The sequence below is a fragment of the Osmia lignaria genome, chromosome 2, assembly GCF_051020975.1.
Source record: "Osmia lignaria lignaria isolate PbOS001 chromosome 2, iyOsmLign1, whole genome shotgun sequence".
Classification (NCBI taxonomy): domain Eukaryota; kingdom Metazoa; phylum Arthropoda; class Insecta; order Hymenoptera; family Megachilidae; genus Osmia; species Osmia lignaria.
In genome coordinates this window covers 7,076,863-7,093,386 of record NC_135033.1, presented here as the reverse complement: position 1 = coordinate 7,093,386, position 16,524 = coordinate 7,076,863, and the positions used below count along the sequence as shown (strand labels likewise).

General features: G+C 40.0%; 1 protein-coding gene across 2 annotated transcripts in view; it reads left to right on the top strand.

The window, feature by feature from the left end:
• Cph (BCL11 transcription factor chronophage) overlaps positions 1-15,302 on the top strand; it is a 36,195-nt gene extending 20,893 nt beyond the window's left edge. For both annotated transcript variants that reach the window (XM_034329897.2, XM_034329898.2), the window contains exons 2-3: positions 39-491; positions 11,172-15,302. In XM_034329897.2, the coding sequence (XP_034185788.1) occupies positions 39-491; positions 11,172-13,327 (2,609 nt within the window). In that variant the 3' untranslated portion in view covers positions 13,328-15,302. The remainder of the gene's footprint in view (positions 1-38; positions 492-11,171) is intronic.
• Positions 15,303-16,524: the final 1,222 nt, after the last annotated feature.

Here is a 16,524-nt window from a genome sequence, read left to right as displayed (position 1 = left end):
ATATATAATTTATCGAAAAATCAACTTTCTGGTTGCAGCGGAAACCTCGCAAGGCACCACATCACCAGACACCGTCCAATGCGGGGGTTGCAGGGTGTCCTACCCCCTTGGCGAGATCGTACGGTTCATCGAGCATAAGGTCAACCACTGTCGAAGTACTCTTCAGGGTTGCCACAGTCCACCGGCAACAGCGGCACCGGAAGATTCTGACCCAGAAGACGCGCTCGCTTTGAAGACCGTCGATCAGGACTCGAAGCTGAACTCGGTGCCCAGCATCTCGGCGCCCATCAACAAGAGGGGCGGAGGCAGGTTAGAAAGCCCTCCGACGCCTCAGGGATCGGGACCGGATACCGGAAGCCCGATCGAGCTAAAGGCTAGCGCCAGCTCGACACCTAAGCGACGAACCGAACCTTCCGACGAGGATAAAGAAGATCTTCCGAAGAAGCCAAAGACCGAGTCTGTCGATGCTGACACGAATACTGTCAATTCTGGTGAGTCGATTTTTTATGATTTATTGGTTCAGGTGTCCATCTCTTGTCGCGAATTGAATTTAAATGATAATTATAGAATGGAAAAGGTTTTAAATGAATATTGTGATTATTTTATAATCAAATTGAATAATTAGGGATAATTGATATTGGTAATATTTTACAGCTAAATTGGAAAATTAGATAATATTTCATAAATTAATTGAAGCAGTTATTAATATTTGATACTGTGTAATATTTTATACTCAAATTAAACATATATCTAATCATAGCTCATACTAATTAATATAATTAACTCCTTTTTCATTGAATTGAGAAATGATCTTCTCATTAAAATTTGAATGTTCCAATGCACCCAAAAAAATATTCATATCCAAAATTAATTTCACGTAATCAAAATTTTGTTGTTACGATTTTTATTTTCTTCCTTTGAGTATCGTACAATGGAAAATTGTTTGTCGCGAAGTGGCTTAGATTATTTCAAGCTGATACGAAAATCGAGCTGACATTGGTTGGTAATATTGAACGAACGAAAAGCCGATGCACGTGTTACCAAAGAGGCCTCGCGATGTTTTGACATATTCAGCTATGAGTTCTACGTTGGGTCTTCCGAGTCAAGGTAATCTCTATAAATAAAGCACATGTGTTCCGGCAACAAATGCTCACCGCAACTTTCCCGTTCTGTATGGGTTTCTAATCACTATCTTCGAACTTTAAGAAACCATGAAATCCTCTAATTTTATTTATATTTAATTCTACGAAAAAAAAATAAACCAAAGAAAGAATCTCCATTTATTTATCAAAAATATTTTTAATTATAATCGATGGGCCTAATTAACACCCTACAAATTAGATCTAAATGCTCAAATAACTTAAAAAAATATTATTTTTAACAGTATCATTATTGTAAATAGAAAGCTTGATATTTGAAAATTAATCATCTTTGCTCTCAATAATTAAATTTAAGTGCCAAATAATAATTTCAAGATTTTTGAAGCAAAATTATACGAAAATTCATTTCTAAACTTCGAGTGAAAATTTGGCCTCAACCGTCGAACATCATCTGCGTTGAAAATTCGGGTTTCGGATTCGAGGGGGTGAGGAAAAAAGAAAGAAAGAAATAGAAAAAAGGGAGTTTTAAAATACAGTTACAGGCTGCCATGTGATGTCGATCGTGGTTCAACGAGCACGAACAATACCGCGGTAGATTCGATTTTTGAATTTAAAGAGTCTGTTCGGGGATTGGGGTGAACCTGCCCCCATAGCTCCCACCCCACGCGACCCCCTTATTTTGATCGTAGGCCACATTGTCGCATGTCGAACGGCCTAACGTACGAGTATCCTCGTTGCTTCGTTCTGGTGTACAATAAAACATCCATTAATTTTATTTTTATACCTTTCTCTTATAATTTATCATTTCTGAGGGGAGAAATTTTGTTTAAAAATTCTTTTTTATTTCGCTTAGAATATTTAAGTAATTTTACACTCACTTGGTCGACGAATCGACACCAGAATTGTGGTTTGTTCCGATTAACGTCAAAGAAACGGCGACGGCCTCAAACGAAATTCATGCGGCTCGACACCCCTGATGAATTGAAAACACAGCCTTTGAGATTCTTAACTCAGTGCTTACCTGCGACCGCCTACTTTGCATCGCAGAGAAAAAGAGACAGAGGTGGAGGAGGTGTAACTAAGAAATCATATTCAATGAGAATCACTGGACACTCCTCTGTTTTCTTTCTTACAATCAGCATTGTTCTAACTTTTGTAAATGTTATCCTTGCTGAGACTATACGTTGTTACTTAACACGTCGCATACTGAAAGCCTATTAATACAATCTCTTATAGACTGAAGAGCAATTAATTCAAGCAATAAAAATTTGTTGTACCTACTATAATATATAAAAAAAAATTAAAGATACAAGTTACTCTTTCTAATTCTTAATAATTTTCAAGTTGTTAGAAGGGAATAAAATAGTTTAATAATCATTTAGATCATCTTGATTCACGATGGAAAAATAAAAAATTTTAATTAAAGGCCTAATGAGCCCCCACTAACACCTAATGTCAGAGGTTGGAAAATAAAAAAATAAAAAGGAAAATTGTTTTTTAACAAATTTTACAGCATCATTCACGTATAATGAGAGGTTGGTAGGAAACGTGTTAACATCCCATTTCGAGGTCGCGTTTAGAGACTTTCCATCAGCGAAGGGTTGGTCCGCGTCGAAACCGCATTTCACAGAAACCGGTGATTAATGCAAACGATCATAATTATGTAACAGCTTGTTGATACCGACGCACCGGTGTCTCTTTAAAATTTCATCACGGTCCGTGAAGCTCGTGGCGGCCCCCTTTCTGGTGGCTGTATCGCGAGAGTTAACCCCATCCGGGACAGAAGCCCGTTTCTCTTGCTCATCCCCCGAACTGGTTCGCGTCAGGCTCGTTCCACGGATAAGCCCCTTTCGTCGCCGTTTTTGTCCTGCTTTTTTGTCATCGACCGGCCACGTCCAAAAGCCCAATTAGAATCGTCCTATTGTCTGGCCACGTGGTACGCACGAGCCTCTCTGCCTACGGACACGCACACGCAGGCACGCGTGAATTCGTTCACCGGTCTGTACACGACACGGTGTATCTGCTCTGATTTCGTCGCGTGTGTCCAGGTAAGGATCGGAGACGATCGACACGCATCGTGTAGCAGAGCAGCCCTCGTGGCGATCTTTATCCGCCTTTTTAGTGGCTTTCCTGTCTGGTCGCGATTTAAATTGCCGTAAGCGTATCTTAGGGAGGAACGTTTAAGTGGACCAAATAGGATCCATTTGAAATTAGGCATGGACAATGCTTCGTTATCGAAAATATTTTAATTTTATACCCTTTTCGTAATTTTTGTAATTTGACAAAAAGATTTATTATCAAATATATTTAAATTTCATTTTTAAACCTAGAAATGATTTTTTATTGACACCCTTAACAATGGCAATAGATAATATGGAATCCAGGAATTTTGTAATTTTTCTAATTTAACTGGAAATAGAAATAATTCTTTACTAGCAAGGATAAGAGAAAAATATCCCTCGTGAAACTGACGTCACCATGCACGTCAAAAGAGAAGGGGGTCGAAGAAAAGGAAGCGGAGACAAGAAGCGATAATCCGTCGAAATTGACACCGGTGTTCCCGGTGGGATGCAGATTTGATCTATCTGTCACGTTTGTCTGGAATATTAATTCTCGTTCGTGGCCGAGCTTTTTCCTCGCCTTTTCTCTATGCTTCCACCGCGACCCTTCCGAACGTTTCTTCTCTCTTTCTTTCTTTATCTTGCACCCTCGACCGGTCTCGTCCTACTGGACCGCCTGAGGCGCAGCGAGAATTGCTTGCGAATTGGTTGTATCTCAGGGTTTCGAGGTCCTGCAGCCCTTCCGTTCTCTTCTTCCCTGTTTCCTTTCCCTCTTCTTGGTCCGCGGAAGGAAGTCAACGAGCACCACATAAAAGTGATACACTGGAGAGACAGACGGTGCCAATACAGGAAGAAGAGTTGGAAGGATTTTTCACCAACGCCATCGCGTTGTTTCCCTTTGACATTTTTCACGAATTTATCGTTCCATGCGATGAGTTTATTTTAGGTTGTTTATTCAATCATAATTTTCTTTGAAATTAGAGAAATTTTATCCTTGTGTTTTTATTCAAAGTTTCTAAGTAATCTGAAATTTCTTATTAAATTTTTGTAAGGGAATAATAATTTTGTAAAGAAACTTTCTAACTTTTTCTATAGTTTGAAATTAAAGTATCATTATTTAAAGTTGAAGTAGAATTATTTTTTAATAAACATCTTCATTCTCTTTGAAAACAATTGTTGAACATTAATGTTTTATAAAATTTAAAGCGACATAGCTGATGGCCACTATGTGGCAAAGTAGAAGTCCATTTTTCACCGTTTACACACTTCCTTACTTTTTCATTTTACTTTTCTTTCTTTCTTCTCTTTGCAAGCCAAATATTTTCAAAACTTCCTCTTTTCTCTTCATTTGTCTTCTTGTTCGTTCAAGAAGTTCGAAGAAAAGACAATTAAAGTGTCACTCACAAAGGTTAGAAGTAAACGACGTTTCAATATACCAATGCGAGAAACGTTTGCTAACTGCCAAGATAAACGAGCTTCTTCTTTGTTATTTGGTTCTGAACGAAGCTGGTTCTTGAACCGAACTGTTCAAGTCGAGCAAGCAATGTGTAATGACACACGAAACAGATTAGCGTTAAATTAGCAATATTTTTATCAAATGCAACGCTTTACTGCTACAAAGAAATGAACATTGCGAATATCTGGAGTTTCCTTTTCTTCGTTTATTCGAGAGACCAGAATTAATGGACAGCGGGGTCCATCCTTGACGTTTGCGGTTGGACCAAGGAACAGGAGACATAAAAATTCTTAGAGGATGCTCTGACCAGTCGTACTGCAATTTTGTAGTGACCACAAAGCAGTTAAATATACATTAATTCTTTAAAATACGATGGAATTTTTGCATATATTATAGTAAATTTAACTCCTGCTTTTTATTGAGTGGTTTGTTGTCAAATCTAATCAAAAGTTCTATTACATTTTATAAAACAGAAAATTATGAAAAAAAATTCAAGAAAATTGAAGTCATGATACTTTCAACTTTTCATGAGTAAAGGGTCGTTTATGCCCGAGGCAAATTTCAACTTTTTCGAATATTTATTTTTCTAGTAAAATTATAAGAAGGGATAACTATGAAAATGTAAAACACAATTCATACACGTTTCGCCTTTCTACATAATGATTCTACTATAATCTAATCTAATAAGCTAATCCATTTTTCTAATTTTAAGCTCCAAATTACAATAAAGGAGTGGGAAATAATGAATAAAAATGAGATTATTGTCCGAATTCTGGTATAATGGTTCCAAATCGGCGTTTCTTTCGAATAGTGTATAATCTGGCCGACGATCCTGATTAAAATCGCCCACAATCTATCTACCTGGGTAGGATCCCGTGCACGTTGCCCCTTTTAAGTGCAACCCTTGTACGTAGGACAAAGTGCATACGCCGCATACGTTGGCTAATCGATATTTTAATATTGTCACACGCCATTCTGGATTAAAGGCCTTTGTGTGTGTCGTGACGTCACGGATGGCAGATGTGCTCTGCAGTTTGAAAAGCTGAAAGATTTCCTCCACGAAACACTATACACGTGTTTTAATAAACTTTCATTTGCCTTCAGCAAAAACATGACGTGTTCATTGATCACTCTGGTCAGCCATTGTCTTTTCATAATTAACAAACAATAGAAATTGGTATAATTGGGTAGTGGAGGGATGCTGGTTGTTATTGATAAGGGGTTGAAGTAAAAAATTTGGGGAATATTTTTTAATATTCTCTATTTATCATTTTATTTAGCTTAGAAGCTTTAAATATTCAAATTTCTGTACTTAGATCATGTTTGTAGCGATTTTAGCATATTTTCTTTGAAAAATAGTTCTTAATTCTGGTCTATCGTTCTAACTTGTAGTCATGGCAGTTTTAATTATTAATTATATTATTTTTTAATTAGTATTCTTAAAAATGGAGCTAAGTTCATAAATTTCTTGTTACCAATTTTCTATATTTTGTATTTCATAAAAGTGGTTAGTTATCTTCTGACAAATTTTAACCCTTTCAATTATTTCTACCAAAATATGACCATGTTCCAGAGAATTTATCATTTTTATTTTTCAAAGTTTCACAAAGTATCTGCATAATGCGTACTAGGGAGACTAGATTCGTAAAATTATTTTGCGGAAACTATCCCCGCCTTCTTGGACGAGGGGTAGCTAAGTTTCGTGTGAAATCTTCCGTGAAAGGGTTGAAAGGAAGTATTCGTAGGATGACCAGGGCTTGTCTCGTCGTTAAACAATGGCATTCCGAACGATTTGCCCGTAAACGTCGCGTGGGCCAATTTGTCGAGCAATTTCTGAGGAAAATCGTTCGGTCACTATCGCGAACCAACGACCAAGATTTCGTGCACGACCATATTGTTCGTTTGATCCCATGATACCTACAGAATGTAACTTTTCGCCATGGATAAAGTAAAATTTATCTCCTGACATGTAAGATACATTTATCTTTAATTTAAAATAAATTGTTTCTCAAATTATTCGAACAATTACAATTTAACTGAGTAAACATTAATTTCATTACAGAGAATACGGAAGTTTAATGATATGAAATATTTTAGTGAAATTTTCTGACATGTTTTGCTTCATTCAGATAGGTGCATTGACGAAAGCACAGTTTTAGCTCGTATGTAAATGAAAATCGATAATGATTTTATGATTGATTTAATAAACACGATTATTATTATTAACTTATTGACAATTCTTCGATGGCTTTAATCGTTTGAGGATTTAGGATATAAAATGTACAATATTTCAGCCTGTCTTGATTTTATCCAATTCCAAAGTTGAAAATCTGCTATCATCTTCCTCTGCAATTATTCTTCTTATCAAGTCAATTTTTTCTTTCTCCACGTAGTAGTAGCTTTGATTCTTTGAATCATGATCGATGGGATTGTATCGGGGGTATCTCCCGAAGGACACTAACCATCTCTTCCATATAGAGGATCGTGAAAATCTAAAGAAATAATCCTAACGGATGGCCAACCGCTAGGTTTGCATATGAAAGACGTTCGACTGTGAATCGATACACCTTTATTATGCCGGGGCACTTGCTTATCTCTCGGTCCCCTTCTTCTATAAACTTCAGGGAACTCGGCAATATTTTCGTCTTCCGGGCATGAAGGAAAGGAAAACGAGGCGCGAAACAATACGCCGAATTTTCACGGTTTGCCACACGATGGCCCCTCGTTTTCGGCGTGACTCGTCCCTTTTTCTTCGTTTTCGAATTTCCTTCGTCGAATCGATGACACGCTGAAAATTACGTTTCCTTTGTTTCTGCTCGCAGAACACTTTTTCTACAGTTCCTTTGTTTCAGCTATTTTCCTTCTTTTTTCTTTTTTTTTTCTTTCTGTATTAATTTTGAGGGGAATTAATGAAGATACGAAGATCTAAGGGTAATAGTCCTCTTAATGTGCAGGATATTGTTTTTTTGTTATTTATTTCTTCATAAAAGTTACGATCTGAATAATTAAATTATTTATTAAAAAGTAGATTTTTGTACGTTTAGATACTCTCTGCATAGTGTAAATATATATTTCAAGTCGCCTTAAAATATCAAGCAGAGAATTGATGACATCATATAATTAAGCATTAGAAAGAATTGCATGCAGTACAATCCTCACAGATGAATAAACGATCCTAAACAATGGCACCATGTTCCACATAATCTACAATGAACAACTTTTCCCATAATATACACTTGTCAGCTCACAATTTCCGTGTCTCATACGTCAAAACAGAAATACGACACAGAACACATCACAACACTATCATTTCACACTACCTTTACCATCCAAAGCTACCTTTTCTACCAGTCTATCATTCAATTAATTACTGAATAATTTTTTAATTCTTGGATAATGTTGTAATTGGGTACGAACCATTAGAAATTATTAGAATAATTAAAACAATATTCTTCAGCTAACAAATAAATATTTGAAATGCGATATAATATGTAATGTAAAATATGAACCTTTTTTGATGAAATTGTAAATAAAAAATTATGTTAGAATTTAAACAGTAGTATGAATTGACGCTTTTGGTATAAATGAGAGGTCTGACCAACTTTAGATAAAAATTCTAGTTATGCCAATGTTTCCTGGAAGAAGTCGATCAACGATCATTTGATTTAAAAGAATCGATAGTCGAAGTGAACGAGGTTATCCGCGAGGGATCACGGTATTTCCCTCTTTCATTCCGCGAGCGTTTCTTAGCATAAACGCAAGCGTAATCGTGGTGAAAGGTCAGCGAGGCGGAGAAGAAAAATCCGTCGCCCACCGGCAGCCTCGTTATTCTACTTAGCACCTTGTTACACACGGCGATATGTGTTCCATTGTGTTATTGTCGCGTGGTATCCTATCGCTTATGAGCTTGACGTACCTCCACTTGGTTTCTAATTTAATTTAGGATTCATTGTTTACGTGTCCTATTGTCGCTGGCATCCGCGGGAACGTGATTCGTTTATTGGACATCGCTGATATTCATGTACCACGCGAGTGGCACGACTGTCTTTGCTTTTGGTAAATTGTTGGAATGGAGTAATGAAATAACTTCTTAAAAAATGTCAATAAATCAATAGCAGATCACAGAAATTAAAGTAGTATTGCAATTTGCAAAAGAAAAATAAAAACTCAAAGATTTCCATCGTATTTCTTAAGTTTCTCTTGTTTCAATTACTCTGATTCTAAGAGAACCGAAAGAAAAAGTGATCAATCGATAGAAACATTCCGTTTGTTGTAATAAATGCGTCCATTTCGACGCTAGAGGGGTGCGTTTAAGAGACTTTAGTAAAATGTGAAGTCTTATTTAGCGGAGGTTCAGCTTTAAAACTCTCTCCCAGACTTTCTTCGTGACAAAGATCTCCCCTTATCTCGAACAGCCGTTTAATTAGGACCGCTTTATTTTTCCGTGGCCTTTTGTCTCCGTTTGACTTTTCTTCTCGTTGCTAAATCATTCTGAAACGGCATAATATGGGAGACGATCTCGAAGCCTTTTAATCTCTTACCCCGCCACCTGATGCTCGATTCTGACTGAAAAGTTTTTCGTTTCAACAATACTTCGAGTTACTTCCTTCGATCGTAGAATGTTTTTTGATTTAAAAGTAAGAAATCTTTGAATTTCTATTACTTTCATTCATAACTTTTAGGAAAGCTGATGAATCTTTTGTTATTTTTTGGATCTGTGATACTTAATTCATGTTAACAGAAGAAGAAAATAGATAAATCTATTGATTCTTCAGTTTCTTTGCTATTTTCTAGAGAATGAGATTAACTGTGGATGTGCAACTTATATGAGAGGAAAAATTAGAGTTAAATTTTAATTAGATTTTGAATTATTTAAAACCTTTGTGTTTTTAAGGAACCATGAAACTTTGATCTAATAAGAAATGCACAGAATATCTAATTTTGGTTCCCACACCAAAATTCTAATACAATATGTTTGTTCCCTAATATAAATTTTACAGATTTAGATTATTATAGTTTTGTTTCTAATTTTTTAAACCCATAGCTATGAAGAGCGCGCGAAAAATCTATCTGTTCCAAAAAAAGTTAACAACTCAATAATATTGACACTGCTGAGCAGCTAAATAATAAATCGCCCACGATCAAAGCATCCCTCAAATAGACCACACAAACACACATACACATACACTGTTCTATTCTAATCTCAAACGTGCACAGTTGCTTCTGACTGCAGCTATAAATGACACGACACCTAAAAACAAAGATCCTTCTGAATCAGAATCAGATATTATTAACAAATAATTATTTTTATATCATACAAATATATTCCCTATATTATTCTTATTAATTTTGAATTAATTAACCTAGGTATCATTCCTTATTCATAAATATGCCCAACTACATACGGAATCTTCTAAACCACCCATTCAAGACTTTTCAGTATTCTTCTTTTCATTTCCTTGAAGACGTAAATTTAAGTCACGATCGTCCCTAACCACCGGAATGACAGGGTCCGCGAATACGTTTCTCAAAGTTAGGCTTCACGACGTTTTCAAGCCGCGAAGTAAGGGTGGTTCGCCGAAAGCACATGCTGAGACTATTCGAACGTCTGTTCCCGTGTCCGCCACGGGAGGGTGGTCTCGAATTAATAAAAAAAAGTCCCACGGACACCCCAACGTCGCTTATAGCAGCGTCTCTGGTACGCGGAGCGTGAAAAATGGCCGAAAATCTGATATTCCGGATTAAAAACATTGAAATTCAAAACCCGTCCCTCTCGCGGCCGTCACCCCTCGCGGCGACGCAACAATCCAGAGGGTCGAGAAGTCGTTAAGGGTCAGTTTCTGTGGCGGCAAACGATCCCCATCGCCTCCACCTTTTCAACCCCCGTATTTCGTCGCTCGCCGAGCATCGTTCACGGGGATATTATTTTTAAGCCCCCGCAATTTGACACAGCCGCGCCGTTTGAATTCCGAATTCAATCGACGCAGCCGATTTCTATCCCGATTCCGCGAAATTAAGGCAGCCGTCGAAAATTGATGACAGGCCGGCACACGGATACGTGCCCCGTGCATGATCGTCCCTCGAGCTTTGACGAGAAACCTTTTTATTGCATCGCCATATATCATTGGGGCAAGATCATCTGGAGCGTCCAGGCTGCGGCAACTTATCGGCCGCGTAATCGTTTAGAACAGTGTTTTTTCCAGGGGGAAGTGTCTTGTGCGGATTCAACCCCTATGTACGGGGTTATAAACACGAGAGAACGAGTAATTGTCGAAGGAAGTAATTCTATACATTAACACTATGTTTTTCAATCGATGTTGCACGAGGGTAAATCAGGTGTTACAAAAATTTCAGTTGATGTTTGCTAAATATATGCTTCTCGATATTGTAAGAAAATGTATCTGAATATTTTCTTCCAAACCTTGAGACAACTTATATATATATCCCCTCCCTTCAGAAAAAGAAATTTAGAATGTTCTCCTAAAGATATAAGCTCAAACTGTATCAAACCTTAACAAACATTTAACCACCGCCGTATACGTTCATCTGTTTCAGAACCAAGATGGCTGCAGTGTTCGCAATGTTCCAGAAGGTTATCCTCCGCCTGGGAGCTGCTGCAGCACGTGCAGAGCGTCCACGGCGCCAGACTATACACCTCCCCATCGTCACTGACGAACTCTTCGTCAAACACGCCAGCACCGAGTCCACCAACGCCGACCCCAACCCATACTCATCACCTAAGTCCGCCGAATCACTTGAATCTCAGCAGTAAATCTACCGGGAGTTCATCGGCGGCCAACTCGTCCGGTGGTACCAACTCGAGTGGCAGCAGCGGTGGACGACAACAGCTTCAATCGTCCGCCTCGCTGGTCGGTGATCCGCTCCACAGTTTTCTAAGGCTACCTCAACACCTGGAACGAAGTTTCCCGCCGATGTTCAGGCCGGACTTCCTAGCCCTGAATCCGCTGGCCGGGTACAGAGGCCTTCAGGAGCTGCAGACCGCGACCAGGAACATCCAGAACCTGGGCGATCCTCTTCGAGGCATGGACGGTCTGAATCTCGGGGATCCTTTGGTGCGTAGCTCTTTGGACTCCCTGAACAACGCCCGTAACCTGGCAAACCTGGCCGAACTGTCGCACGGCCGTGCCCTTGCCAGTCAGGCGCATCCTCCACCACTCGAGGCCAACCTGGATTTTTACTCGGCGCGCCTAAGGAGCCTCGCTAATCCGTCCTTAGGCGCGGCTCCTCCAAGTAGCGGGAATACCACGACGAATTCGAATCCCCCTGCCCCGGTACCGCCTGTACCAGTGCCAAGTACCGTCCAGCAGCAACAGCAATCGCAACAGCAGCAACCACCAGTCCAGAACCACGTTCAACCAGTGCAACCACCCAGCCCAGCCGCGAACAATCCGACGATTCTAACGCACAACAATCATCAGAAAGAGAATTCGCCGCCCTGCTACAGTCAGAGCCCGGTCGGTCATCACAACAACAACAACTCGACCGACAGCGAAAAGACTAGTCCACCGGTGGCGTCGACGCCCATCATAGCCGACTCCGCGTCGGAGACCATCTACTCGTGCGAGGTGTGCGACAAGAAGTTTCGCTTCCAGTCGAACCTGATCGTACACCGGAGAAGCCATCGGGACAAGGAAAGGCAGTACCAACAGGAGAACACGCAGGACGGTCAGACGACCCTGACCAGGTGCGAGGTGTGCGAAATGGAGGTGACTAATTTCGCGGAGTTGAGGAAACACATGAGGAAGGAACACCAGGAGAATCTGAACGCGGCCGCCAGTCCACAGGGTAGCGTCGAAACCGTCCCGGATGACGGTTCCAGCTGCGACGAAAACATGGACCTCGACGAGGCGGATGAGAACGAACAGAAGGCCGAACGAGAGGACACCGAGGAGAACACTCCGGAAGATCTAAGTACAACTCAAGGTCAAAGCGGGGAGGAGAGTAGCGGTCGGGTGGAACAGAAACCGGCCAGTCTGGTCGGTGATCTGATGGAAAAATTTGGATTGAGCAACATAGCTCAGTACTCGGAGGCTTACAGGCAGGCTCTGCAAGAGAACCATCGAGGCGGTTTCATCAAGACCGAACCACCGTCCAACTTAACCAATTCTCTGAACAATAACAAAGAGAAGGACAGCGCTCTGTCGCCCACCAACTTCAATTCCTCGACCACCCCCAACATATTCTCCGGTCAGGGTTTTCCCAGGTCCACGGGGCCAGACTTCGGTGGTCTGTGGCTACCAAATCCCCATTACCTAGAGAACAACGAATTTCGCAAAGCATCGAAGGCCACCACCTCCAGTCTGGCTCTACAAGGCCTGCCCAGTCCTCTACTGAAGAAGGAACGAAGCGGTAGGAACGACACGTGCGAATATTGTGGCAAAGTGTTCAAGAACTGTTCCAACCTGACGGTCCATAGGCGGTCGCACACCGGTGAGAAGCCGTACAAGTGCGAGTTGTGTTCTTACGCGTGTGCGCAGAGTTCGAAGCTGACGAGGCACATGAAGACTCACGGTCGACACGGCAAGGACACTTACAAGTGTCGTTTCTGCGAGATGCCGTTCTCGGTCCCCAGCACGCTGGAGAAGCACATGAGGAAGTGCGTGGTGGTCGTGCAGCAGGGTCCTAAGTTAGGCATGCCGTATCCTGGTAGCCAGGACGAGGACTCATCGTTGAGTACCAAGGATACTTGATCTTGGAACGGAAGCCTACCGCCGATCCCGCCACTGTGGCCGCACAGGCCACCCTACCCGGTCTACTGAAGAGGGGATCTTCTTCGGGAGATAAGCAGAGGCAGAGTTAAGCGAAAGGCGAATCCTAATCTAACTAGAGTCCAAGATCGGATCGATCTTAACCGTGCGACGTGTCGTCGCCCAATGGCGATCTACTCTGGAGGATCTCCCTAAATCGTCCAAGGTCGCCCTCTCAGGATTAGGAGAGAGGTGGTAGGTCGGTGAAGGAATCGCTAACCGATCGAAAGACCTGGAAACGGTCCCAACAGGAGTATAAACACGAACAACGATCAAATGGACCTCGTAGTGAATGCTGAATGAAAGCAACGAGAGTCCTGTCGGTAAGGAAGAGCGAACCGAAGGAGGAGGGTTCGATGAAGATGAAGATGAAGAGGAAACGAGCAGTCACGAAGGGCTGCTGCTCAGTTTTAATTCAACTAGAGAAACGAACGAATGGTTACCACTTTGCGAGTCTCAGCACAGCTATTTAAACTATAATCCTTATAAATAGTTATAAATAAAGACGCTATAAATACTGAATATACATATATGTATACAAGATAAAGAGTATAAATATATATATATAAATATGAATATAAATATAAAATACAGATGAGAATTATACAGAATATAAATATTATATATATATATATACATATATATATATATAGGATAATGAACATAGTGACTTTATTATCGCATCTGAAGATTATTTATTTAATAACTATAGATGTATTACACATACTGTATAACGTAATATATGTATATATGTGTATGTATGAAACGTGTGCGTGAACATATATATGTACATTACGTTATATGATATGAAACACCTGCAACCACTCTGTACGTAATTTAATAACGAAAACAGGAAACGAAGGCGAAATCCTTTTTGTACGTTATCCCGAGATGCCGCACTGCGACGATCGATGAAGATGTCTTTTTTTTTGTATTTAAAAAACGAAGAAGGATGAAAAACAAAAACAGATTTTTCTTTCACGATGGAAAAGAATAACAGCGGCTTCGACATCCTGTGTGTACATATGCGAATATCGATACTCGAAATCACCCCGAACCCCGTCGTTATCGATAATAGTACTCGATGTACTTTGATGTGTACAGCGAACGGCCAAAAAAAATGGCCCTGCGTCTTTAGATTAAGCTCTAGCTCGATCCTATATAAAAGAAAAGAATGTATAATAGTACATTTATTATTCTCTTTATTACCTATTATCTATTACCATTTCTATTATTGCTTATTATTATTATTGTCATTATTATTGACTTTATTATTATTACTATTATTATTATTCATTGTCATTATTATCAGCGCGATTGCAGCGACTGCAACCGCCGTCTTCATTATTTTATCCCACTATTATTAAATTATTAATCGAGATGTTTTAAACGGTTAAGAAGATGCCAAAGTTGTTTAGGTTTATCGGTGGACGCGGAATCGTGGCGCGTTCGCGCGACTTTCGAGTGTTCCTCCGGTTCTTCGAAGCTTTTGAACCCGTTTTTCTAATGGCGTGTTTTCAACGAAACTCGACCATGGAAACGGTGTCAAAAGCGAATTTCGAGAAGCTAGAAATCTCTAAGTTTGATTCGAGCTCGCGTAATGTTGACGATCACCGGGACGCGCGAGCGGGCACGATGGCGCCCCGACGCTATTATCATAGCGAGTTTGTTCGTTGATTATATGTATTTATTGTCTTTGCTGCCGAGCGGACCGCGAACGGATTTCGCAGGATCGAGACGCATGGATCCGTTGATGCTGCGAAAATCGTCGCGTCTACCAACGAGGCGCATGGTTGATCAATTATTATTATTTTCTTTCTTTCCATTCTAGAAAGCCGAAGAGACTGAGGTATATTTTGTATTAGCGAGCGATATTCCCTTATTTTTATTTTGAGTTCCATTAAAGAAGAAAAAAATTTCTGTTTTCTCTTTCTCTATAATTATTTTTCGTTTCCATTTACTTTATTTTCCTAAACGCCTCGTTGTAAACGTTTTCGAAGGGGACTGTTCCTAAACAAAAAAAAAAAACTTTTGATGATCTAGGCAATAAGATTTACGGAGTAATTCGAGCGATGTGTGTCTGTGTTCCTCGACAATTTTTTCGTTAAAGCCGTGTGTGTGTGTGTGTGTGAGACGAATAAACGAGAGTTTAATGATTTTTCCCGGTGCGATGGAAGGATGTGTCTGTGAGAGAGAAGAGAAATGAAAAACTCATATCAAGATAGTTGTCTCGGTGTTAGACGTGTACGGCTCTAGATAAAGGAAAAAAAAATTAACACTGAAATCTCGTTATCTAGTTAATGAAAAAAAAAAAAGTTTGTTAGATTGATTCTGAAATACGTACATGGCCAGGCTCCGTTTATACGATATTATTGTAAATAATGGCACTGCCCGTAGCAAAAGGTGAAAAGAAGAACGGAGATGAAATACAGGGAGGTGGAGGACCGGGCGGAGAATAAGGCAGACGAATGTCGTCACCATTCGAACGAGAAATAAAAAATAAATCATACTACAAATCGTATCCGATCATTTTTCATGCGTACGTCGTTTTATCGTGATCAAGTAAATTTCTCCATTTTGCCGGAAATGTACACGGCAGGATGGATCCTTCATTCTTCCGGTTCAGTCCATGGATAATTATAATAAAAATAAAACACTGAGGGAAAGAGAGCTACGAAACGCACGCTTTGGTTCCAAAAAGTATCTCTCGTCTTTCTTATTCGAACTCATCCCACACACAGTGCCGGATTAAGGGGAGGTTTAACGGGGGCTATAGCCCAGGGCCTCGCTCTACAAGGGCCTTGTCGTAAGCCTTGATGTACCAAAAACTGTTGAATGAAATTTTGTTTACTATTGCTCTTTTACTTTACCATTAAATGTTATTTAATTTTATTTAAAATAAATTTCAATTTTCGAACCAAGGAAGGTCCTCGAAGGTTTGATAGCCCCGGACCCCAGGAATCTTAATCCGGACCTGCCCACACAGGACCAAGTTCCCTGCCTCACGAATAAAATATTTAAAAAGAACAAAAAAATAGAAAACACTCGATCACACACGCAAATCGCGACGGGCGATCGAGCCGAAAAGACACGAGGGAAATCTGTTTGGAAAATTCGATGAGAAAATGGAAATGATAAAA